At 37.8% G+C, this 26507-nt stretch overlaps 1 protein-coding gene across 1 annotated transcript; it reads left to right on the top strand.

The window, feature by feature from the left end:
• Positions 1-648: 648 nt before the first annotated feature.
• jph2 (junctophilin 2) lies at positions 649-26107 on the top strand. Its single transcript, XM_023339348.1, has 6 exons — positions 649-1353; positions 6222-7035; positions 18260-18378; positions 21339-22429; positions 23451-23551; positions 24884-26107. The coding sequence occupies exons 1-5, from the start codon at positions 975-977 to the stop codon at positions 23529-23531; spliced, it is 2484 nt and encodes an 827-aa protein (XP_023195116.1). The 5' UTR covers positions 649-974; the 3' UTR covers positions 23532-23551; positions 24884-26107.
• Positions 26108-26507: the final 400 nt, after the last annotated feature.

Raw genomic sequence — 26507 nt, forward strand, 5'->3', positions numbered from 1 at the left:
TGAAAGTTAAATCACTAACTTATGAAATATTGCTATCCTTTATGACTGAAAGCAAGAGTTAAATCAATAACTTATGAAATATTTTTAAATAAATGGCGCCAAAAAATTAGGCACAGCATTCAGATTGAGAGAGTTTATCAGTACTTTTACTGTAGTTTCTTAAAGATCCAGCAGGGGGCGAAATTAACTTATAATAAGTTTTTTTTTTAACGAAAATTCTAGAAAACACGGATGTCAAACAATGCTACTATAATGTTACATTGATTTTAATGCAACTTAGAGATCAAAAATAGTAATTAGTGCATTTTAAAGCGCAAAAACAATTCCGGTACCACAGAATAAACGTGTCTTATCATTAAAATCCCACTTGACTTGATTAAAAATAATTATAGAAGAACGCATGGTTGGATTTATGTGCAGATCTTTGTGCTCAACTTTTCTACCTGCGTAAAAATGGTGTTTAAAAAGTGTGGAGTTGGACAGCAGAGACCTGAAAGGCATGCAGCTACTTCAGTCCCGAAGGGGCAAGACTCTGGCATTGCTCCTTGCAGGCAGCGGAGTTAAGGATTGGGTTGTATTTTAGGAAGGGTGTGTGTGTTTGTGGATTGGTCGCCTTGTTAGGTTTGCTGAAGTGTGTCCAACCGCGGCGGCTGTCAGGAGGCAGCTGGGTGGCAGGGACAGGGGGGGAAATGCCACCTGAGGAAGCCATGTAAGATCTCTGGCTTTTCAACACGCACTTCCACATTTTATTGGCAATTCGCTCTAATAAATCCGCAACACAAAAAAATGAGTTGTTTCCGGAACGATGCTTGATTTAGAATAACAAGTACTCAAATGGAGATCGCAACAGAAGAAACCCAATAAAGTTCATCTCTCAGCTGCATGTCAGGTGAAATCCACGTCAGGAACTTCGGACAGGTAAAAGGAAACGGAAAACCCAGAACCGTCTTTCAGTTCTCAATTTGCGCTTCGGGATGAGTGGAGGTCGCTTCGAGTTTGATGATGGCGGGGCTTACTGCGGAGGCTGGGAGGGGGGCAAAGCCCACGGCCACGGCATCTGCACCGGACCCAAAGGCCAGGGCGAGTACTCGGGCTCCTGGAACTACGGCTTCGAGGTGGTCGGGGTCTACACCTGGCCCAGCGGGAACACCTACGAAGGCTACTGGTCGCAGGGTAAGCGCCACGGACTGGGAGTGGAAACCAAAGGACACTGGATTTACCGAGGGGAATGGACTCACGGCTTCAAAGGGAGGTACGGGGTCCGGGTCAGCGTGGGCAGCGGAGCCAAGTACGAAGGAACCTGGAACAACGGCCTTCAGGATGGATACGGGACGGAAACATACGCAGATGGAGGTGAGAGTCATAAAATAAGACTTAAAAGTTTTCTGAAGTTCTTAAATGTACGGAAGGCCTGAAGTGACTTAAATAAATAAGTCCTGAATTAATAGTTCTTAATAAAATAGTTGGAATAAGAATAACTGATAGATACGGGACAGAAAAATACATAGATACAGGTGAGAGTGATGAAATAAGCATAAAAGTGTCCATCAGTCCCTAAATGTACAGTAAATGTAATGACATAATTCAATAAGTAAATGATCCCTTTATTAAAAGAAAACTTTGAATAAGAATAACAGGCGTCAGGGTAGATAAGGCACGAAAACATACAGAGATGGAGGCGAGAATCATGAACTATACCTTAAAAGTTTCCAGAAGTCCCTAAATAGGTTTATATGCAAGTAACTCCATAATTAATATTTATTAATAGATTACTTTGAACAAGAGCAGGTTTCAGGACAGAAACATACGCAGATGGAGGTGAAAGTCATGAAATATCCCTTAAAGTGTCTCAGTCCAAAATATATGGAAGGCCTAAAGTGACACAAATCAATAAGTACATAAGTCCTTAATTAATATTTATTAACAGAATAATTTGAATAAAATTGGAAATACATACTCTGGATAGTTATGTTTATTTATAACTATGTGATAATTTATAGAATTCACTAAAAAAAATGGATAAATGTGGTAAAGAACCAGAACCCACAGCAGGAATGACGTAGCGTTCTGGCCCGGAAACAGTTTGGTGTCACCTGGAATGAGCTGGAGCGTACCAGTGGTTGGAGAGATTGAAGTCTGGGTTTTCCTACCGGACCTGGTACCAAAGTGACAATTATTTCACATTATTTCATTTTCCTGTTCTACAGTCGATCTTGGTGTTGGAATATCACATATATGTATTTTGCCTTGTGTCTATCATGAGGTCTAATACTAAATTACATAAGACCAAGGCTTTACAACCCTACTGACTCTTTAAAAATGTTTTAAGAAAAAAGTAGGTGTGCAAAAGTAATATTTAATTTAAGATTTTAAAGTAAGGCAGACGTGTTTAGTATCAAAGTATACTCCAATTTGAAAACTGTTACAGTTTCAAAACCAAAACCTTTTTTTCATATTGTTTAACAAGCTGACATTGTACAAACTAGAACTGCAATGTTAATCTCCCAGGTTTCACTGCACACTGCCGGTCAGCTGGCTGCACCAAGACTTCTGTAATGTTTTTCTTGTTCACAGAAAAGAAATATGTCTGGTCACAGAAAACACATATAGATAAATAATACCTCAAAGGAAAGTTTATTTGTACAGAAGTTATAATTAGAAAGCCCAGATAATTAACCAGATTATAGTAGCTTCTCCTGCTCTTCTATAAAGGCAAAATGACAATTTATAAAAGTTAGAAATAACTACCAAATTTAGCAGTTCTTTAGTTTTTATTTGTGCACAAGTTTATCAAATAAACAATAAAAGATTATCAATAACATTATCATAATAACACTAGTCAGTGTTATATAATTTAATAGTAGCAGGACTAACTGTTGCTTTTCTGTAAAAATAAAAGCAATTAAATGAAACATTTTTGTTTTATATTTTTGTCTAAATATGATGATGTTGTAATGGTTTTACTCACGGCATACAGTGAGTAAAACCATATGTTACAACTTAAAATTACAGAAAGTTCCTCACTATTACTGTCCTACTCATATGCATCATGTAAGAGGTATTTTACACTAATTTGCAATAAATTAGTAACAATTTTAACAGATCAATGATTAGGTTCACTTTGTAAATGATGATCTGAACAGTTTCTTAAAGAACTTTTAAACCAGAGTCACTCTTACAGACATTCAAACATATCCAGTAGTTGTCAACTTAGGCATTAATTTGTGAGTTTGTATCAACATGTGACAGTCAGAATCAAGCCCATAACCTTCAGATTATGAGGAAACTACTCTTTCCACTGCCTCGTTTCTGCAGAAACAAAATCGTTTACCTTCACTCTTCATTCTAGTGTAGGAAAATGCACCACTCTTGTTTCTCACTACAGAGGTTTTGATGATGTTTTGCTTTAAATTTTGATTTGTTTCTTTACCAAAGATGAATATCATTCAGATCAGATCAAATCAGCAGCCAAATTATATTTATTATTTAATTGCACAAATATTCTTTCTAGAAACGTGAAAGGAAGTGAGTGTGTAAGAACGAGTCCATTGCCAATGATCTCCTGACGTTTTATGAAGTGAGTGTAACCGGAAGAAAACACCACCCTGCTGCTGTCAGTCAAGCAGAAATCTGAGCATGTTGGGAGTCAACCTCACAAAATGTTTTCATTCATTACTATAAAGACATCAAGAGCAAGACGAAATAGATATTCTATTTTTAAAAAATATAGAAACAAAGATAGCTTATGATGGATAAGCAAAATAATGCAGTCCTGCTGCTGTGCAGGTCAATATGGCGTCTTATTTTGCATCACATTGTTTATTTTGAACTGGTGAAGGTAAATACATGGAAAATGTGTTATCATTACTAAGTTCACATTTCCCTTCAGAAATCCACATTAACTAATGAATAACGGCATGAAGTTAAACAATGAATACTTTCCCAAAAGTTTATATTTATAACACCTTCACAATAACTGTTTTCTTTATGAACACGGCTAATAGACATGTGCATGCTTAAAATTAAAAATATTCTAGCCAAGTAATAGCTTTGACCTTGTTGGATAAAGCAAGATAAAAACATATTGACCCTGCTGGTACAATGAAAGCATTTCCCTGACTCATCAGGTTTCCAGCCTCGTCCACTGGAAGCTGTGGTGGGGGATGTGACGGCACCAGATCTCAGGATTTATTAATAGCACAGGCGCTCAGTGACCTTTTGGCCTTACCGGCACAGGACTAGCTATCTCTAGGATCCACACTCAACAGTTATAACTTGAGTAAAATCTGGTTGCTAACTTGTCATTTGGGTAATTAATGAGTAAAATGATTATTTGTAGATGTTTTGGTATCAGAAATGTACTTCCTGCTTTAGGAACAGCTAAATTTAGCAACTATGTCAGCCTTGAATAAAGCTAACTTTGGTAATTTAGCTTTGACCAGCTGGACAGAGCTAACATTTTATAACCCTTAGGAAATATTAATTGTAATAATTTTGGTGACAGATATTAATAAAAGTTAACTAAAGTCAATTAAATTTGATTCTTGTTTTGTTATAGAAAAATTAAGCAAATCTAAGGAAAGCTAACTTTGCTAAGTTAGATTTCACTAGTTTGGCAGAGCTAACTTTTCATAACCTTTAATCAAACCACTAAGTTAATTAAATGTGCTTCTTGTTTTGGTCTAGAAACATTAACTCACTCGTAAGAAAAGCCAACTATGCTAACTTAGCTGTCACAAAAATTAGCACCTCTGTGCATGCTCCCAGATAGAGCATGCTAACATGCTAACAATACAAATTAATTTGTGATCAAATTAATTTGTGGAAAATATATTGAACAAATATTTTTCAAATATTCCAGCTTCCTCCTACATGTTAATGAGTCCCTTAGGCAAGTCACTTAACCCCAAGTTTTCTACTGATGTGTGTTTTGGTGTATAAATATCTGCACATTTCTAAGTTTGATTAGGTGAATGTGGTTCTAGTGTGAAGTACTTTGAGTTGTCAGTATGACTAGAAAAGTGTTATATATATTCAGTCCATTTATTACACATCTATATAAAACGAACCAAAAATGTTCAACACATGCATAGCATGGTTGGGACTCTATCCGACCTTTCCCCTCCAGTTTGTTTTAAAATAGATCACTGCCATTCAGTGTTTCAGCTATCGCTGTCGAGTGTTGGTCGTCGGTGTAAAGACTCACCCTGCAAAGATAATAAAAAATTCATGACTCTTAAGACTCTGGATCTCTGGTCTTCAAGGATCAGGCCAAATATTCAATTGTTTACAATTGTAAACATTGTTTACAATTAGCAAATATTGTTTGCTGGAAGTTTACAATGCTAGTTGTAATTATTAAATGCTTACAATTAAAGCATTTAATGCTTAAATTAAATGCATTAAATCTAATCAAATTTAATGCATCTTACAATGCATTAAGTGCAAGAAGTCCCTGATCATATTCTCTTTCTGTATCAAGTTCAGATTTCAAATTCAATTTCAAATACCCCTTGTCTGTTATATTGAAAGCTTCTATTATGCAAATTTCAAAATTTTAAATCTTTTTGTCCATTTGGGTTTCAAATGCTTCAGAAAACCACCCCCCAGTTTTTGGTAATAAGTTCATGTTTTGTTGTGTCTGGAAAATGACCCGTTTCCAAAACCTCTGGAATATAACGTCACAAATCAGCAGGCACTGCCCCCCAGCAAAGACCAGCCTGTTACCTAGCAACCCAAGCGGTGCTCCAGCACATTTGGTCAGCTGGTTTAACTGCTGTACAATGTCTGCTGGAAAAGACATGTGCTTTGTTGTTGACTTACCATTTAGAAACCACATGGTGCAATCTTGTTGGTTGTGCAGGAGGCTCCACTTTTGCATTTCAAAGATATATTGTTGTATAATTCTGTTTCTGTTTTCAGCCATTTTCATGTGCGAGTTTAAACCTTCTATTACAAGATGCCCTAAAACATCTCATTCTGAAAAGAGCTAAAAAATAAGCATAACTGAGCAGAGTAAAATTTCATTATTGTAGAATGATTTTGGCATGAATGTACCTTCCCTAAACATATTCTCTAACCTCTGAACTCCTTTCTCTTGCCACTTAAAGCACAGGAATGGAAATTTTCCTATAAGTACTACCATATTGTCCTAGACTGAGGAATATTTTTGCTTAATAGAGCAGATTCCAAGTATCTTACATGCTTTGGTTCATTTTCAGGTACCTACCAGGGTCAGTTCACTGGTGGGATGCGCCATGGCTACGGTGTTCGGCAAAGCGTACCCTATGGCATGGCAGCAGTCGTGCGTTCCCCTCTTCGTACTTCATTAACTTCACTTCGCAGTGAGCACAGCAACGGCACCGTTCTACAGCAGGATGTCCCGGTCATCACCACCACCAATGCTTCGGGAGAAGAGACGCCTGTCGCCACCCCTACCCAGCTGGGACCATCCCGCGGAGGCTTTGCTCTCACCCTCCAGGTGGATCCGGAGGCTGTGAAGCCCAAGAAGAAGGGCCTGTTCCGAAGAGGCTCCCTGCTGGGTAAGCTGAAGAAATCCGAGTCAAGCACATCGCTGTCCAGCCAGAAGAGCAAGATCAGCTTCCTGAGGACAGAGTCCGCTCTGAGTTCCAACGCCAGCGACACAAACTCCACCATCAGTGGGGATGAGAGCCTGGCCGGAGCGGAGGATTTCCCCCCGGTGGAGGCTGACATTGACGCCACCACCACAGAGGTTTACATGGGCGAGTGGAAGAACGACAAGCGCTCAGGATACGGGATAAGCGAGAGATCCAGCGGCCTGAAGTACGAGGGCGAGTGGCTCAACAACCAGAGACACGGGTATGGCTGCACCACGTTTGCCGAGGGAGGGAAGGAGGAGGGCAAGTACATGAACAACATGCTGGTGAAGGCCATGAAGAAGAGGGTGATCCAGCTCAAGGGAACCAAGATCAAGCAGAAGGTGGAGCGGGCGGTTGAGGGAGCGCAGAGGGCGGCAGCCATCGCCAAACAGAAAGCAGAGATCGCTGCTTCTAGGTAAGGAAATACATGTTTCTGGTCCACTTTATGTCAACGTAGTTTTTGTTCTTGTATTATGAGTCCAAAAAGGATTGCTATTCATTTATTCAGCTAAATGGTTTGAGAGGCATTTTGAGGATTTTGAAAATATCTTCAGAAAAACCAGCCACTGACTTCTGGGTGGGCTTGTCACTATAAGTAATTTTGCAGGACAATAAATTGTCCCAAAAAATGGCTACGATAAACAATAATATTATTAATAAACTTTAACTTTTAAAGAACTCTTAAAGCAGCAGAAAGTTAGTCGTTTCAAAAACCTACTGAATGTCAAGCAGCCATTGACGTGGGCTGCACCGTTACCTAGCAACCCCAGTGCATCACCTAGCAACTCAAGCAGAGCACCAGCACGTTTGGTCACCTGGTTTTATTCTTGTACAATGGCTGCTGGAATAGACAAGTTTCCACTTGCTGTATTCTTGTTGGTTGTGCAGGAGGCTCCACTTCTGCTTTTCAAAGATGTATGGTTGTATAATTGCACATCTGTTTGCAGCCATTTTCATGTGTGAGTGAAAATGGCTCACACATTTTGGAGGTCACGCCGTGCTTATTAGCACGCCATGCATCTTATTAGGATTTAAAGGGACCAGAGGCCCTAAAATAGGCAGAACTGAGAACACTGAAATCTGGTTATTTTATGATTTTGTGTAAAAAAGAAATGCAAGGAAGATGTTTTGTACATCCCATAGACCTATCCAACCTGTTAAAGGAAGCATAGTAGGTCACTGGAACTGGAAAACATTTTAATTATCCAAAATAAATAATAATAGTAATAATAAAAAAAACAACCAAAACCAATAAACAAATTGGAAAAAACACACAGAACCAAAACCTAAATAAAACAGATTATATTAAATAAAATTGTCCTTCAAAATGTACTATTTATTGGTTTCAGACAGTGAACACAGGCAAAACTGCCAGTTAGAGCTTTTGTAAACAAATAGTGCAAACTAGAAACAAAAACACTCAATTTAAATAACTCAACTAGCATTTTTTTTGTTGGCTTGCTACTCCTAATGGGACTGTCATGCTTCAAAACCATGTAAGTAACTGATGAAAGAATTCCTTTGTGTCAGTGGAGACCGATGGACCGGAGTGAAGCCATTTGTCCTCCAGTCTCTATTTGAAACAAAAGAAAAACAAAGCATTCAAATGGAAATGATCAAGTTCTTTTTCATTTATAATGCGATTTATTGCTCATTGCAACAGCTTTGCTCTGAATCTTGATATTTATTTCTTTAGCTGACAGGTATTAGGACTCAGTAATGTAACAAAACGAGGTCCGACTCGTGTCATTCTGGTAGTGATGCTGCCAGTTGCAAAACAGAAGAACATAAAACTTGGTGTTTGTACATCAGAGAGTGAGCATGTCTAAAGGGGTTTCTGTGAGGATACTGGCTTCTTTCATCCAAACCGCCGGTCATGTAAGCTGTCTATTTTCAGTCCTCAGGCCTTCTGGGTACATTTACGTTTGTATTTTCTTCATGGAGAAATTAGCGGGCCAGTTACGATAAAAACAATTTGCTGGATGATAAATTGTTCCAGAAGGTATTGCGATAAATCATAATGTTGTTGTTGTGAGACCTTTTTCAATTAATATAATGGTAATGGCATAATTATGCAGCTTTAAATTCTAATGAACATTTAACAGTGGAAATGGAAGACATTTTAAATATCAAAAATAAATAAACAACATCAAATAAAATGAATTAAAAAGTCTCTGTAAATAAAACTATCCTTCAAAAATTGCAATAGTTGGGACCAAAGCACCAGACTGAAGACTTTTATCATCCAGTTTTTGGTTTAAAGAGAGAAAAAGGAGAAACATTGAGCTTGTTTTTATTTATCATGTGACTAATTGATATAATTTTTTTTATTTCATCTTATATTTAAATGAGAGGGCCTAGTTTTCTCTGTAGTGGGAAATATGTAAATTAGCTTTGCAAAACAAAAGTGTTAACAAATAAATCATTATTATGAAATAAATAATTAAAAAAACACATAAAACAATCCTGAAATAAATACATGAATATTGAAATAAAAATACTAAGTAAATAAATAAATAAATAAGTTAAACTGTGATTGAAAAAAATGAGCACACCAAATAAAAATATTTATTTAGTTTTTATTTCATGGTACATTCATTTGTTTGATTGCATATTGATTAAATATTTATCAATAACCATATTTTTAAAATTACTTATTTAGATCCATTCCATAAAATTCTGATGAATACATCGACGTTTCCGTTAATAAATGTGGAGAAAGTTCAACAGTTTTGGGTATTTTCCTAAATGCTCTGAGTTGAAGTGATGGTGGGTGAATTTTAGAGAATTAGCGGTTGCCAAGACGATGCATTTGAAAATATATGGATATTTAGGCGCATTATGCAACAAGTCACTTATTTACTATAATTAACTGGAGGAAAACTGTTGTGGTTATTTCTCTCTTTTTAAAACAACTCATTGGAGTCGTTTGGTTAAACAACAAACCAAACCCAGATTCAAAATGTACTCTGGCATTTTATGGTGACTTTTAAATCTCTTGTGGTTGAAGAAATGCCAGGGTGTTTTCACTTGATCAGTTTACCGTTCACATAGGTCAGATCTGGGCATGGACTCCTGATCGAGCGCCCATCAGTACTGCTTCTGTAATTAAAAATTGATCAGTACATAAATACATAAGGTAGTAAACTTTTCATTATTTACATCAGTGTGTAGCTTTTGGTTTCATTATTTTATACCTGATGTTGTTTTAATGGAACAGAATAAACTTTAAATATCCACTGGAGTGGTTGTTACATTTAATTGCACCTCTTCCCAAATATAAATCCCAGGTCACAAATCAGGGTGATGTTTGGTTCAACATGCAGTTTGTCTTTGACCGTACAAGGTGTTGGTATTTCTGTCCACATTCATTTTCAGAACCCAAAGTAAGCTCAGTGTTTACAGCAGGCGGACACTTCGCTGATGCTCTGCAGACTTTCTGCAGACACAAATCTAAATATCGCACTGCACAGATAGCCACTAAATATGAGTTATTATTTTTCTCTGTGTGTTGGGCGCACCTACAGCATGCACATGAGGATTTATGCAGGCCTGAGTTCGGAATATCTCAGTGGGCTTCGGAAACAACCAGCAATGTTCAAACTGCTGGAAAATAATGGACAGATTTAATCAAATGCATGCATTAATAACAGATTCACTGATTTGGCTATCTGTCTTTGGTCATATCTTAAAGGAATTGGATAATCTCCAGATTGCACCAGTTAGGAATAGAAATGGTTTGTCGCTTCTCATTCAATAATAGTAGATATTAACCTCATAGCTTAAAAGGAAGGTTATTTCCTGGTTTTATTAATTCAGATTACACATGTGAAAACACAAAATCTAACCAAGTACTTTTGTCTATAGTTCATTGTGCAAATATCTCAGTACACTTTAATTAAGACAAAACTAACTTACAAGTAACTTTTCAGCAACATATAGAAATTTACTTTAGAAAAATTCTCTTTCTTTAAGTACAAAACATGCTGTAGTATTTTTCATACTTTCAAAACAGCTTAAAGTTTGTTTTTCTTTATGTACTTTTAATCTGAAGATGGAAAGCTCGTTCTGTATTTGGGACATTCACTGTTGCTATAGTAACGGTTGCCAGGGGGATGATGTGTTGTTAGAAAATGACAGTTGAAAACGAATAAACAACACAACAAGATTAAATGCCCTCCATATCTTCAATGTTTTATGGCATGACAACAACATGATACTGATTTAGTGAATCGTTTGAAAATGAAATAAAACCCGATTTTGATTCGACTTTAGAAGTTAACATGGACCAGGCTAACTACTATTAGCAATACAAGCATTACATTCATTAAAAGACAATGTGAAAAATTTAAAGACATAAGATCACAAAACAAAAAGTTGCTGTTTTTTGTCTTATGTTTTAGATGTAAGGCAGCCATATTGGATTTTGGCGGTAAAGCTCCCAGTTTCCTATGTCAAATTCCAACTTTGGTGAAACTCTGTTATTGCTTCAATGTGAAACTGAAGAATTTTAACTAATAAGTAAAAATGGAATACATAATTAAATTATATCCTTGATAGGATTTTTTCTTTATACGAATTTCTTGCATTTACTTTTAGAACAACGCAACAAACTTTAACTTAAATTTCCTCCCGTAAAACTAATTCTTTACTGCGGCGGTGTGAACGTTTTGGGAAGCAGCGGTATATCACAGTACTTCTGTTACCACAGTTACTAAGTGGTGAGCAGCAATGAGCATTAAGCTTTATTATATAAGCAGTGGAGAGATGACACATCTGTTCCTGGCAGCGGTTTTCTCTTGCTATGATCCTTTGGCAGAGAAGTGGAGGGTTTAAAAATACAAGCAGCAGCGCGGTTCATGGGATGCCACACCGGACCTCTTCAGATCCAGTTGGTTAAAGTGTTTGCTGGTATTCAGACACTCTTTGGACATTGTTCTCTCTCTCTTTTTTTTTGTTGCTTGGGGCTGGCAGATGGGCCTGGGTGCCATGACAGGGTGCAAATGACGCACACCGAGGCCGCGCGGTCACAGACGGGCCTCTGACTAAATATGGACAGGCACACTCTTGCTGTATCACAATCGCAAGGGAATGCAACAGCTGATTATCCCCCTTCCCCCGCTGCTGTCTGACCCCATCTTCCGTGCCTGCACACAGACACACACGTTTGTTTTTTCTGTGTAGAAGCGCAGTGACTCTTCTTTTTGTTTGCACGCTTGCTCAGAGTTCCTCTCTATTGATTGGGACCTGCTGTCGACGGTCTGATCTGTGTGTCCGCCTCTGAGAGCCTCGGCTGCTCTGCAAGGCGGCGACAGTTAAAGACCCGGCTCGCCTTGCGTCAGCAGTGGTGTCAAATGGTTCTGCAGATAAAAATATGGCACAGCTCATAAGCAAGTGCTTCGGTATAAAGGGGTGGCATATACATGTACCGCACCTTGCTTTAGTAGTCGAGCTTGGATTACGCGCTGTTCTGCTGATACAAGCTGTTTGCGCAGTCGTCATTTGTAAACAATGTTCAACATGGAAATTATAGCTATTGTTGAGGAGGAAAAAGTAACTAGCTGAAAGCTCATTTTAGTAAATGAATTTAACTTCACTTCACACAAACTGCAAAAACACCAAATCTTACCAAGTATTTTGGTCTAGTTTCAATTGCAAATATCTTGAAATAAGACAAAAGTAACTTACAAGTAACTTTTTCATCAATATTAGGGATTATTGACTTAAAACAAAGCTTATATATCTTGCTGAAAAGTTACTTGTGAGTTAGTTTTGTCTCATTTCAAGTGTACTAAGATAGAAACTTTTTGCAGTGCAGCTGAACGGTAGCATCCAGAAAGCTCTAGCGCCAGTTTGAGAAAATATCTGTCGCCACCAGCTGGTTTTATTATAGGACGGCTGCTGCTGAAAGGAAGAACAGAAAAAAAGACAAAGCAAAATTAACTTTTGTTCTTTCCTGACAGTAAATCTTTATTTTCCCACATTGTACACTGCAAAAACACAAAAACTTACCAAGCTAGTTTCATTGCAATTATCTGGTAATAAGACAAAACTAACTAACAAGTAAAATTTTCATAAAAATTAGGGACTATTGACTCAAAACAAGCTTCTATATCTTACTGAAAAGTTACTCGTAAGTAAGTTTTGTCTCATTTCAAGTGTACTAAGATATTTGCACTAGACTTGGTAAGACTATGTGTTTTTGCAGCGCAGCTGAACAGTAGCATCCAGAAAAATCTAACAGCACAGGCCAGAGATTGAGAAAATATCTGACACCATCAGCTGGTTTTCAGACAGGATAACTGCTGCAGAAAGTAAAAACAGAAAAAAGACTTTTGTTGTTTCCTGACCAAAAATCTTAGTTATTTTCACTAATGTTTGGTGCAAAAATACCAAACATTACAAAGTATTTTTGGTCTAATTTCTACTGAAATATATATTAGTACACTTGAAATAAAACTAAACTAACTAAACTAAACTAAGTAAATTTGCAGCAAGATATAGGAGCTTGTTTCGTAATACAGACTTGCAGATTATTTCACTTACAACAAGGCATTTTTGAGAAAAGTGAACAAACCTGGCATAGGAACTTATATTTTTGATCAATATTCAAGAATTGTTGGCCTAAAACAAGGTCTTGTATTTTGCTACAAAGTTACTCATATGTTTGTGCTTTTGTAATAAGACAAAACTTAAACAATAGCTCTAGAAACGAAACAAAAATACTTGCTAAGATTCTGTTTTTTTTTGCCGTGTGCATTAAGCATCTGAGATCTCTTACCATCTCAGCATCAAAAAGCATGATACCTGCTAGATCACATCGCCATATGTTGAAAAGAAAGCCTTCAAAGAGCAAATGTGCCTTTGGGCAAGTCACTTCAAATGTAAAGTACTGTATGATTACTGTAAATAAGATCCAAAGGGGTGAATTCACAAAACTATTTGCGCACGCTAAATGTGTGCGAACCGGTGTTTGTACATCTGTCCAATATTCAGACTTCAAGCAACTGAAGATTTAAAATAGTTCAGCTCATCAAGTAACGCCCTTCTGTGCCAACGCTGTTCGCTCACATTTAAATAAGACTTTATGGAGTCTTTAAATGATAAATGTATTGAATTTATCTCATACTTTTCTACTCATACTGACCTCTAAAATTCAGACAGCTGCTCTCACAAACATGCTCACATTTTTGGAAACTTGGAGCTAAGTTCCCTCCCATCAGGAACATTGATGAGTGTTCATGTATTTTTGCATGTGTAAAAGAAGCGCATGTGCATTCAAAGAACTTACTAACACGTAGTAGACTGCATTACTCCATAAATGCCCCTTTACTTTTAACTTATATAAAATGTCATGTAATGATTTGATTTTATAGCCTGTAATTTAAATGTCAGCCTTTTCCTGTCATCAGGAAAACCAAAACAGGATTCCTGCTTTGTGATCACAAAGAATCAAACTAAAAGACTGATGTTGAGTTGAGAACTTTTTATTAATCAACTGCTAGAAACTTATTCAGCCAGATTTAATCCACTGTGTTTTTCTTCATAATTTAAATGTATGAGTCTATTTTAATTACTTTAATAAAACTGTCAGCATGCTGAATTAAGAGTCACATTAACACTTTATCCTGTTCATCTATAATTCCAGTTGGCATTCTTCGCAGACACTTGAGTATATTCATATTAAAATGTTTGCATAAAGGGTTCTTGAAAGCAATAATTGTGAGTATATTTGGCAGAGTAGCTGCACAATCTGGAAAATAAATTTTAAAGACTCTATTCGGCCATGAAATTAACCGACATCGAAGCAAGTTTATATAAACTCTAAGCTGGGAAAAGTTCACAACGTTGGTTTTTGTGCAGGTGGAACCGATTAATTTTACAGTTTAAACAAAATATTGTCTGTTCTAGTCCACTGGATTCAGATAATTTTCAATCCAATCATTGTGACTCTGCTAGCACCAATTGGCTGGACCTTTGTTGAATTAGGTCAGTCAATTTAAAGGGAAAGAATAATTATGCAATATTGTATTTATCATTATTTTGTGGAAATCAGTTTTACTGTTTTTTTGTAATTATTTTGTCAAAAAGCCCTTTTTTTTAGATCACAATTTATTTATAAAAGCAACAGAAAGTGTGAAACATTCAGTTTTATTGGCACTAGACAACCAGCCTTAGCTGTAAAGGACCAGTATTGGTTAATTGTCTCATCACAGAGACACTAAAGTCTTTTTGTTGACATCATGTTAAATATTTTTATTTGTCATTATTTTTGCAGAAATCAGTTTTCACTTTGATATTAAAGTTTTTTGGGGGTTTTTTTTTTACAATTATTTTGTCAAAAAAACAAACAAAAAAGGATTCTTTAAACATGATTGATTTCTAAAAGCAATAAAAATAGTAAAACTCAAGGTGATGAATATGTTTTATAGGCACTGCACAACCTACCTAACTGTATATGTAAGTTATCTGCAATTTTTGGTAACTAAAGTCTTTTTTTCAGCAGCATTCTGCTGTAATTCAGGCTCTTTATTTGATCACTGATTTTGACAGAAAATGTAGTGTTCATTCACATTGGTTGGTTTCCTGGAAGCATTGTCGCCTTCCAGCAAGACAGTCCTGAGTTTGAATCCCAGCCTGGAGTCTTTCTGTTTGGAGTTTGCATATTCTCCAAATGCATTCGTTGGTTCTCTCTGGTTAGTTTGTCTCTCTAAATTGCAAGTGTGTGTGTTCACTTGGTTGCTTGTCCTGTGTGTCTGGTGATTGGCCCAGAGTGTATCCTGCCTCTGACCCAATGACTGCTCGATACAGAAGTAGGTTTAGTTGACTGGATTGGTGGTTTCCTGGCACTGTTGCAGCTTTTAATCAGAGTGCAATGACCTTAAACAAGGTTGTGGTTATTGTGAAAGATGAATGTTAATCTGCTTTATTAAATTCAAAACTATTTAGCTGACAAAAAATGTTTGGAGGAGTGAAGGTGAGGGTTTATGTACACTTTACCGCCTATAAATAATGATGGTGTTAGCATATGTTGCTAACATAATGCAACATATGTTGCATTATGTTAGCAACATATGCTAACATAGTGCATATGTTCGCATATGCATTATGCTAACGTAATGCATAATGCATTATCCACTGAAAGCTAAACAGCTTTCAACCACTGACAGATGGAAAATCCTCAAATTCTTCAACTTCACCTCAAATAAGCATCCAAATGGTTGAAACTTGAACCCAGTTGAGTTTTCTCACTGCATCAAAATTGCTTTCGAAATGGTTAAAGCAGGTTAGCAAACCTATGGAATAAAACAACCCCAACTCTGCTGAAAATTACTGGACCATATTCAAAGCAAGCAAACAAACTCTACCAATTCTCCAGAGAAAAATGTTTTAATTATGCTAGAATCCTGATTACGTGGCCTAAAAATAAGCTGCTGATTAAGATGTAGTCAGGCAAAAACAGGTAATTTATGGCCATTTAAAGCTTTTGCTTTAACTAAAATCAAAATATGTGATATTACAATTGTAAGAAATCCTGTTTAAAAACAGCAGGAAGAGCTACTGGGATCTAAAGTGACTGACAATAAACACAACCTAAAACATGTTTATATTTCATTTGCACATGCCAGTGTAAATGTGTTTTGTTACAAAGGGTTTTCAGAGAGGTGGAGATCACCTAAGTCAACCAGTGGACTTTCTAATTATTCCACTGGGAAGCACCTTCTCCACTGGGTTTATAACTGGACTGGGGAGCTATATTCAGATCGGTATTAAGTTACAGTATGCCAAGTGTCTTCAGACTAATCACATTCAGTTATTCTCCCAGTTACTATGAGACAAACAGCAGCAGCAGCTGCATTGATTATCAGAGATGTCTGTCAGTTCGTAAAGACAGAAATATCTCTCCAGATTGTTGATGGAAAACTTTGAACCTTTACATACAATCTACAGCCGCATGAAAGTTTTCCTCATTATTTCTAAGACATTTAGAAATTTCGGGCCATTCAGAAATGTTAGTTCAAGATCTAATATCATGAGTTGTTGTTTGTTTTTGGATGATTCAGTTTAACACAATGTACAGTTGAAGTCAAAATTGTTAGCCCCCCACCCCCTCCTATGAAATTTACTTTTTTTTTTTATTCGCCAAGTGCTGTTAAACAAGTCAATGATTTTTTTAAATACACTTTTCCAAACATCCTAAGTGTATTTTATTTTGCACATAGAAACCAAACAATTTCACAACCCAGCATGCAACTTTAACTGAAATGCCAGCACCTTGTCAGTGTTTCACGGTCTGACTGAGGATATGAGTGTCGATGCATCTTCGCCTTAAAGATCATTGATAGTCCTGATGACGATTCAGAGCTTCCCAGCAATGATGCTCTCTTTAAGGGTTCCAACTCCTCATCTGTCTCCAAGGTTCTGTGGATCGATGCATCATGAATCTTGGAGTGTCTAAATTATGACTCCAATGGTCTAAGTGCCAATGCCTCATCACTTGCCAAGGATCCAAGCAACAATAGTCAATGACTCTGAGTGTCCAAGCAAGGATGCATCAATACTAAGCATCCAAATGTCCCCGCCTCATCCGTCTCTAAGGCTGTGGGCATCGACACCTCATCCGTCTCTGTGGGTCAGAACAATGAGTGTCTGAGCAGTGGTACCTTACTTATCTCCAAAGGTCCAAACGATCATGTCTCACATCAATTTTCGAATTTTACAATAAGGACTCATTAAGTCTAAGGCATGAGTGTCAATTCCAACTCTCGAGTTTAAGTTTAACATGCAACTTTTGAATGTGTCCGAATTACAATACATCTAAATCAAATTACAGAATTACTTCCTTGTGCATTTAGGTTCTACAGAGTCTTGCTAACAATCTTATTAAGTAATTCAGAGGGGTTGACGAATGCCAGGTCAACCTCTGCTGGGCCTTGCTTTATGTTTCAGATCTTTCTGGGTTTCTAACTTGTAACCAGACACTGGTTAAGGATGTGTTGCCATTTCAAGATCTGATGAACTTCAATAACCAGTGGTCTTTCTGAGCCTCAAACCAATAACAAGACATTATTGGTTTTTAATGCATTAGTTGTTACATTTTTAGTGATTTTCATTTATCTAAAACATCATATTGACGTTACCTAAAGTTTGTAAAAACATAAAGTTATTGAGTTCTCATTTAATCCCAGAACTATGGATAATGATAATGTATCTTTTGAAGCAGACTGTCATTGTAAGTTTTAAACATAGTTTTACATTTTCTTCATTGCTTCATAATTTGAATGTCTGTATTTGGGTGTAGTTAATCAAAATTGCTTTTTTGCTTTATTGTCGAAAGTTAATTAAACATTTTCTACAATAATCTGGACTTTATCTTTTATGCACCGCTGCCTTTTCTCTGGGGGTAAACTGATTGGCTGTAACCATACGGATTTATGTATATACTGTAGATCTTATTAACTTCTTGGTTCATGACCTCAAACGATGGTGTGCACTGATGATGTTCATTATAACAAATAGTACTGTTACACATGACAATTTGCCAACATTGCATTCTGTTGACGCAGTCTAAAAAAGGGAGGTGTGATGGACTGTTGTTGTCAGTGATTCACGACTTGTGTTGCATCTCTTGACTGCAGGACATCCCATGCAAAGGGCAAGTCAGACGGCGCTGAACAGGCCGCCCAGGCCTCCAACAGTGAGTCCAGCATTGCCAGACTGGTTGCCAAAGAGCTGTCGCCTTCTTTCTATCAGCCAGGTCAGTGGACAGCAACTCCTCAGTAACGGCATAATATGATTTTATGTTTTGTCTTAATACAAGCCTCATACTGTGGTTTGCAAAAAGGCATTTTGTCATGTAGCAACTAAAGAATTCAATGTAACTTTATGCAGTAGAAGCATGAAAGGTGTGCTGAGCATTAATTTTGTCCAGCCCCCTTTACTCTGATATCCCTAAATAGAGTCTAGTGTAACTTATTTGTAATCAGAATCACCTGTAATGGTGATTTTTTGGCATACAAACAATGCACATTTTGTTTTTAATGTACAGATTTCTTTTGTACAGATATTTGTGAAATACAAGGAAAAGAAAAAAAATATTTTTTGAAATTTCACATCTAACCTCAAATGTGTGCATTTGAACCATTTCTTGCAGTAGATTCAGCTGGAAGCATTTTGGGTTTCTACTAATGTTGCACACATACACGCTGATTAGTATTTTTTGCTTCCTAATTAAGTGATTTCTGAATGCACTTAACTTTATTAGGTTTATCAAAGTAAAGTAAAATATCGCAGTAAATGCTTACTCCATTCATGTCTAACAAAAAATGCCAATTAATAGATGAATACTAAGCTGTTTAGCTTTTTAATTTAATTTTTAACAGTAGAGCAACAATTCAATATATTGTTCTGGGCTAATATTGTGCAGCTCTAATTATGACAATAGTACAACATTAGAACTGCACAATTTATTGAATTCTAAAATCAGTGAGCAATACTGCAATCACTAGACATTGCTGGTATTTGATATTTGACAAGATATTATATTGCAGATGTCAGACACGTAAACTGCCTCTCACTATTATTTATGGATTGACTCTAATTGTCCTTTTTGCTCATAACTGATGCATATATTTGGTGGTTGAGATCGTAAAGCTAACTGAAGGTGGTGAAGACATTTTGTTATAATAAATAAAGAACGTCTTCAGGAAAAATTGGTGCAAACGTAATTTTTAGCAATAATATAGTTATTAAATACTTTCTTAGCCTTGTGCAAAATCAACATTTTGGTAACCAAAGATGGTGCAGTTTTGTGAGATGCATATATATTACCGTATTTTTCAGAATATAAGGGGCACCGGATTATAAGGCGCAGTATCAGTGAACGGATATATTTTCATATATAAGATGCACCAGATTATAAGGCGCATAAAGCGAAACAAAATACGGTAGTCGGATAGGTCAGACTTTATTCAAATTATTAACGATAACTGTTAATATCACACAAAAAAGTACACTCACTTTTTCAATTATTCATCTTCTACGAACCCATCAAATTGCTCGTCTTCGGTGTCGGAATTTAACAGTTGGGCGATAGCGGCATCAGGCAAGCCCGGATCCCTCTCGTCATCATCCGATTCAGCCTCATTGCTGTTGCTTGGCTGTTCATTGATGATTGAAGCACCGTACGTATCAGGAAAAGTGGTTCGCCGCCCCAAAACAAGTCTGTCTAGACAGCATAGAAAGCTGACTCCACGAGGTTTCTGACCAGCAGCGATTATGCTTCGACAATCAAGGGGAGTGGCTTCGTTGCTTACCAAAGTCGTAATAAAACATACAGTACACTGTTCATACATAAGATGCACTGGAATATAAGGCGCATTGCCGATTTTTTTGCAAATATAGGGATTTTATGTGTGCCTTATAGTCTGAAAAATACTGTACTCTGTCTATGACATGCAAAATTTGCTTCATACTTTGCCTCCTGATCTCAGAGCGTATGCTGTTGAATCTCTCTGCTGAGGCTCCCCACAAGGCGAGCAGAACTGAATGTCTAAAAAAAGGATGGTCTTATTCAGTCCTGGGGATTGTATCAGTTTCAGCACAGGCTTTTTGACACACACATTGACACAAAAGTAAAGAGCCACTTCGGAGGTCCCTGCTTTTCTCTTTCAGCAGTAGGCTTAATAAGACACAAATAGACAAAGACAGAAAAAGGTATCCAGTCTTCTGATGTTACTTACAAGTTCTGAAAATAGAAGGATGCATATTTTAATGCAAATGAACTACTACAAAGGTCAGAGGAAACCTTTTTGGCTTTAAGACGTGTTCTTTTCAGTGATTTTGAACTCAAATGTGTAAATAAAGAGAGTTGATGTCAGTAAAGTAGGAAACATTGCTTTAATAAATTTTTTAACAGTCTAAATTCCTTTCAGCAACTTACATTGTTGCCCATAAAGTTTAAATAATTTTGTTTTTAGACCATTTTACTGATTTGTCTGGAGAAGATTTAGGGCTACACTTTTTACAACATGACAGGACAATTTGGTAGTATATTAAGAAAGCAATGTCCTTAAGTCAACTAAGAGTTGATAGGGTTGATTAGTTGTCAGTAGTGTTACAATGCCTGGATGTTCAGCACAGGGATATAACCAAAAAACAAACATCGGAGGTGGCTACTGAACAGACAAGTTACACAGGAAAGCTCAGAGGAGAATGCGTTTTAGAGTTTAGGATAGTCACATCAATTAATGCCTAAATTAACACCTGCAATACTTTAAATGATAGTATACACAGTAAATTTTACACAGTATCATACTCAAACCTAGATACCGTCGACAAAGCCCTAACCTTCAGAGCTCCTGGATTCAAATCCCGGACGAGCCCCCAATTATGACATGGCTCAAAGGTCACAAAAAAAAGAGAGAAACACCCTATATTGGAGTTCTAAAATATAAATGTATTTAACAAAACCAAAAGTTAATATACATATTATTTATATAAAGTGTGACAGTTAGTAAAATTAGGGGTGTATGGTGTGCATGAATATAGGATGGATGGGAAAGTGTTGTAATGTGCAAGCAAAATAATCTACATTTCAAAAGGTGTTTGCATACCTGTAATAGATATCAGCTGGAGTTGCCCTTCATTTTAAGAATATGATCAGATTTTATTTGTAGATAAATTGAACTGAAACGTTTGACTGTTTTTAATTTTTAGGCCCTGAGTATCTAAAGAAAAGGGTTTTGCTGGAGGCTGTGGAAGACCAGGAGAACCCTGACACTGAAATACATGAGCCCCTGCTAGCAGAAGAGGAGCCTCTGCTAGCTGATGAAGAGCCCCTGCCCACACCACCAGAGAGCCCGATTCTGAATGAACTGGCCAGCCTCATGCCTGGCTCGTCCCCGGCCCGAACTCCCTCCCCGAGTCCGGCCATAATCAACAAGGAGGATCCCAAACTCCTTGGTCCAAAAGGCCGGAATGAAGATAAATCCATGAAAGGAAGTTCCACTAAGGGTAGCCTTAAACCCAGCAGTGCACCAGGTAGTCGTGCCACCACTCCTTCAGTGTCAGCTGCTGCACCTGCCTCGGCTGCACCTGAGGAGGGAGCGGCTTCCAGCAGTCGTCAACCATCACGCTCCCCGAGTCGTCTGAGTAACAAGATCGAGCAGGGCTCTGACTTGGAAATTAAACCACTTCAGAAATTTGACTCTGAGGTAAAACCTGCAGATGTCCCTCCAGTCACTGACGCTCCAGAAATGAATAGCCTCATCTCTCCAGATGAAGAAGAAGAAGAAGCTCCTCTTCCATCTGCCAGTGTGCCTCCCAAAGCTGTGACCCCTGAACCCAAAGCCCCTGAAGTAAAAACCGAAAGAGCTCCGTCTGTCCACGAGCGGCCGCCGTCCACCTCTGAGAAGAAAAGGCCATCCAGGGAGGGAAGCAGGCCTGGCAGCAGAGCAGAGACAAGACCATTACCAAAACGGCAACAGAGTCCAGCTCCGCCTCCAAAACGACAACCAAGTCCTGCTCCCTCTCCAAAACGGCAACAGAGTCCAGCTCCGCCTCCAAAGCGACAACCAAGTCCTGCTCCCTCTCCAAAACGACAACTGAGTCCATCTCCGTCTCCAAAACGACAACCGAGTCCGTCTCCGTCTCCAAAACGACAACCGAGTCCTGCTCCACCTCCAAAAGCTGCTGCTAATCATGAACCTAAAACAGTTTCAAAGCCGGCGGAACCCAAAGCCATAATTGCCAAGCCACTCGTAAAAAGCCTGATGACGAGAAAAATGGCAGAGTCTTCAGATCTGGAGGTGAGATGGTGAAGATACACAACATAAAAGGGACCTGTGATGCAATATTCACATTTTGCATGTTTTGTACTTCCATTTGGGTCTCTACAGCTTCTAAAAACAGCTCAAGCGATTTTAAAAACACTCCGCTGTTTTTTGGCAGTAAGTTAAAGTTTTTTGGTGTCCGAAAAATTATCAGTTTCAAAAGCTTTCCAAATGTAATGTCACAAATCAGCAGGCATTGCACCGTTACCTAGCAACCCCACCAAAGCCCAGCCCGTTAACTAGCAGCCCAAACTGAGTTCCAGCACATTTGGTCAGCTGGTTTTACCGCTTTATGCACTGTACAATGGCTGCTGGAGAAGAAAAGTATTTTGCTGTTGACTTACCATCCAACATTCTTGCTGCATTCTTGCTGGTTGTGCAGGAGGCTCCACCTTTGCTTTTCAAAGATGTGCGCTTGTATAATTGCACATCTGTTTGCAGCCATTTTCCCGTGCGAGTGTAAACATTGAGTTGGGGGAGTTTGGGGTCATTTAAAACACATTTCGATTTCATCATATATCTTTGTGCAACTTCTTCGTATCTTGTTTTGTATTAACTTTATTTCTTAACTTAATATGCAAAAAAAAGTTGATGAGCAAAGTGCACAGCTAGACCTGATGATGCAGCCATTTTCATAAGGATTAGGAATCATTTTGAGCAGATGTATTTTTTCTGCAATCTGTAAGCACTTAGAAACTGCCTCCTATTCAGTGCCGGATTAATTGTAGGGATTCTTTATTTTAGCATAACTCTGCGTCATTTGACTCTGTTCAAAGCTTTATAAGATCTCCAAAAACCAAACCAGCAAGTATACACGTAGCATTTTATGGATAACTCTTGACGTTAATTATTAAGGAATTTGTTTACCAACTGCGTCTACCATACTCTGGTAATTCCTAATCAGCCAGTCAGTAATTAGACATGATGTGAAAACTGGAGAGTAAATATGGCGTTCAGTGGATACACTGTGATCATTGCTCTTCTCCTTCCTTTCCAGGGCCCAAACACCATCATGGTGTGTATGGTGATCCTGCTAAACATCGGCCTGGCCATACTCTTCGTTCACATTTTGTCATGAGACGTTTTCCACCATATCAGGTAATTCATAACCTGGTTTCCATGGAGACATTTAGGTTAAAAAATAGGATTTTGGTAATGACTGAATATATATAATTAATGTCAGATTAAACTGTGAGTCTTAAGGGAGAGGTTGTGTTTTCATTGACAAAATCCTCCATGATTATGCTGCAAAAATTTAGTTTGGAACACATTTAATAACAACATTTAATATTTACAATTTCTACTCTGTTTTATTGTAATTTCCTAACAATACTGTCTGCAATTTTCAGAATTATAATTTTCAGCCATTGTTTACATTCAGACTGACCACATCTGGCTTCTTCTGGCGCAGAATTACGACGCATGTTTCTCGTCATTGACGTAAAAGGTGGATGATACATGACCGTTCAGACTGCAGACACTTTGAAAACTCTTGGATAATTATCCGATTTAGTTCCAAATATGGAAGCGGCCAGTGGATGAGATCAAAAAGTTTGGAAACCCCTGCTTTAGGGGTCTTAACAACTCAATACATCTTGCACCATAATATATGGAGGAACTCCTGATGGACAATTACAAAATATAATCCGGTGGTTTGCATTAGTCCATAAAAAACAATTCTTGACAAGCATCTCCAAGTCAATTAAATGCTAAAACATCTGCAGGACCTTTGGCCACCATACTTGTCCCAGCATATTTTATATACCAATTTCTAGCTGCGTTTCCATTAACCATATAATTAAGCAAATTTTTTTTCTATAAAAAGTTTCTTGCACTAGGATGATGTAGTTTTTCAACCGAAATAGATGTATTTCCCAAAACTGCAATGGAAACACTTTTATCACATCACGAGTCATGTGACTACTGGCGAAAATGATGAAGAAGACGACAGGAAGTAGAAGGAGGAAGATGGTTTGGTTTAATTTTTTTTCAGACAATGTGGAACTGCTTCCACCGGAGCTCTCACAGCAACGCACAGTTCATAAAAAGTTGTGCATCTTTAGATTGTGTTGAATGCAAAGCTCTTCAGTAAATTCGCAGAGTACAGTTTTCCCAAAACGTTGCATACATAGCCTCTCCCAAGTATGAGAAGCTTGTCGCCTGAATAAGATGCAGACGTCTCCACTGATTGTTGATAGATGCTGAGATGATGGCTGAGTTATGAATGTAATCACATCTAACTGTTTATATCTGTCACTGCCACGATATTTATTGATTTATCACGTAAACAAGCTTATTCACGTGTGATTTGGATTTAATTTCTAATTTAATGGAAAGATTTGCTCCATTTGTATTGGAAACAGTTTCTGATCTGCTTAGTTACCAACGAACAATTCCTTCTTTGAGTTTAATTGCGTTCTTCTGCTGCAGGTCGCAGGTGGTGTTGGACTGTGATGGCGCTGCTCCTCCACCTCATGGACCAGAGATCAGAGACACCACTGGCGGCTGGCAGGAGCCTCCTGGAGTCGTCTTCGTCGGTTCTGTGAAGCTCTTCTTCTGCAGAGCTTTGGGGAAAACTGAAGGACAATGAAGAGCGGAAACGTCTGAATATGACTGTTCTGTTAAAGTTGGTGGTTAGATGGTAGAGCAAGTCTTGGAGCTGTGTGGGCCTCCAGAATTCAACTTTGTCACAGAGTGTCACAAGGTTTGCTGTCATTTTGCAATATGGGTTGTCCTACTGCTAATTTGCCTTACACCGAGTGGTCCTCACAACACTGAATCAGTAGATCACACGCTGCCTCGACATGAAGTAATGTTGAAAACTCATCCAGACTGAACTTTCACTCCAGTTTGCCTTGAATTTGCTCGAACACAGCAGCGTCCCTGTGAAGAAAAACTGCGTTTTTCGACGCCTGCAGCGGGTTAAGCGCTGTGTGTTTGTGTCGGTCATCTAACACATATGTTCTCTTTTTACAGGGGTTTACTGTATGTGTGAGTTTTTATTCTGCTGCTTTTTTGTGTAGAAAGAAGATAAAAAGAGATTAAGAAAGGAAAAAATAGAAGAAATAAGGATATTTGAGAGTCCCTGCTGACATTTTTGTCCTGTTTGTTCCTGTGGAGCCATGCACTGCTAATTAGCTAAGGGGAATGATGTCTTCATTCAGATTTGTCCAAAGCAATCACTGTATATTTTAAGAAAGATGCTGAATCTGTGGATTGTTATTCCTGCAGCAGGAGGAGTTTTAAAGTGATCGCTATGTCTCTTGAGATCCTAACTCTGTGTTTCATTCAGCTTTAGAGCCAAATGTTTGTATGCAGGAGGTGATTTTCTGTACTTTTGTACATTTTTTGGGAATGCGCCTTTTCATCTTATACAGAATTCTGCTGTTACCTTTTATTTATAGCTAAAATAATTAAGCCACACCAAATCCTAAATTAATTTACCTCACTGTAGTTAGATTAAAAAACCAGAATGATTCTTAACTCCATGTCTTACGGTGAAAAGACTTATTTTCTCTTTCTTTGTGTGGGGGGTCGGGGCCTTACAGAGAAGAAGTATCTGAAGCTGATCTGCCTTTAAGTTTGATGGTGTTGTTGTTGATGAAGGAAAAAGCCTAAAAGTATTTGCATTAAAATAAAGAAAAAAAAATCTCCCATGATTCTTCCTCTGGTGGTTTTTGTAAGTGAGTGTGCAGGGAAATTTAATGCTATTTGAAGAACTGAGTTAAGTGTGTCACCAGAACCCATTTTTTCCAGGCCAATGTTAAGCTTTGTTTTTGCTTTAGTAAAGCAGGAAGGTCTGTTTTTACCATGTTACTCAGACATGATGAATCCAGTCTGGTATAAACAGTTTGAAGTATTTTTAAACAGCAACTGGCTGCCAGCATGCGACACCCTCTGTTCATCCATGGGGCCACTTTGAATATCACCTTATTTTAGGCTGCAGGTCTGCTATGGAAGACCATTCCTGACACAAAAACTTATTTTTTAGAGTCATAAAATATGTCTTTAAAACTTAGAGTTATGACTTTTTAGCTCGTTGCTAGAACTTTGT

Source organism: Xiphophorus maculatus, chromosome 1 (genome assembly GCF_002775205.1).
Source record: "Xiphophorus maculatus strain JP 163 A chromosome 1, X_maculatus-5.0-male, whole genome shotgun sequence".
NCBI classification, from domain to species: domain Eukaryota; kingdom Metazoa; phylum Chordata; class Actinopteri; order Cyprinodontiformes; family Poeciliidae; genus Xiphophorus; species Xiphophorus maculatus.

Excerpts from the sequence above, each read along its gene's own strand:
- jph2 (XM_023339348.1), top strand. The coding sequence starts at position 975 with ATGAGTGGAGGTCGCTTCGAGTTTGATGATGGCGGGGCTTACTGCGGA. Across the intron at positions 7,036-18,259 it reads GCAGAGATCGCTGCTTCTAG|GACATCCCATGCAAAGGGCA; the intron begins GTAAGGAAATAC and ends TCTTGACTGCAG. Across the intron at positions 22,430-23,450 it reads CAGAGTCTTCAGATCTGGAG|GGCCCAAACACCATCATGGT; the intron begins GTGAGATGGTGA and ends CTTCCTTTCCAG.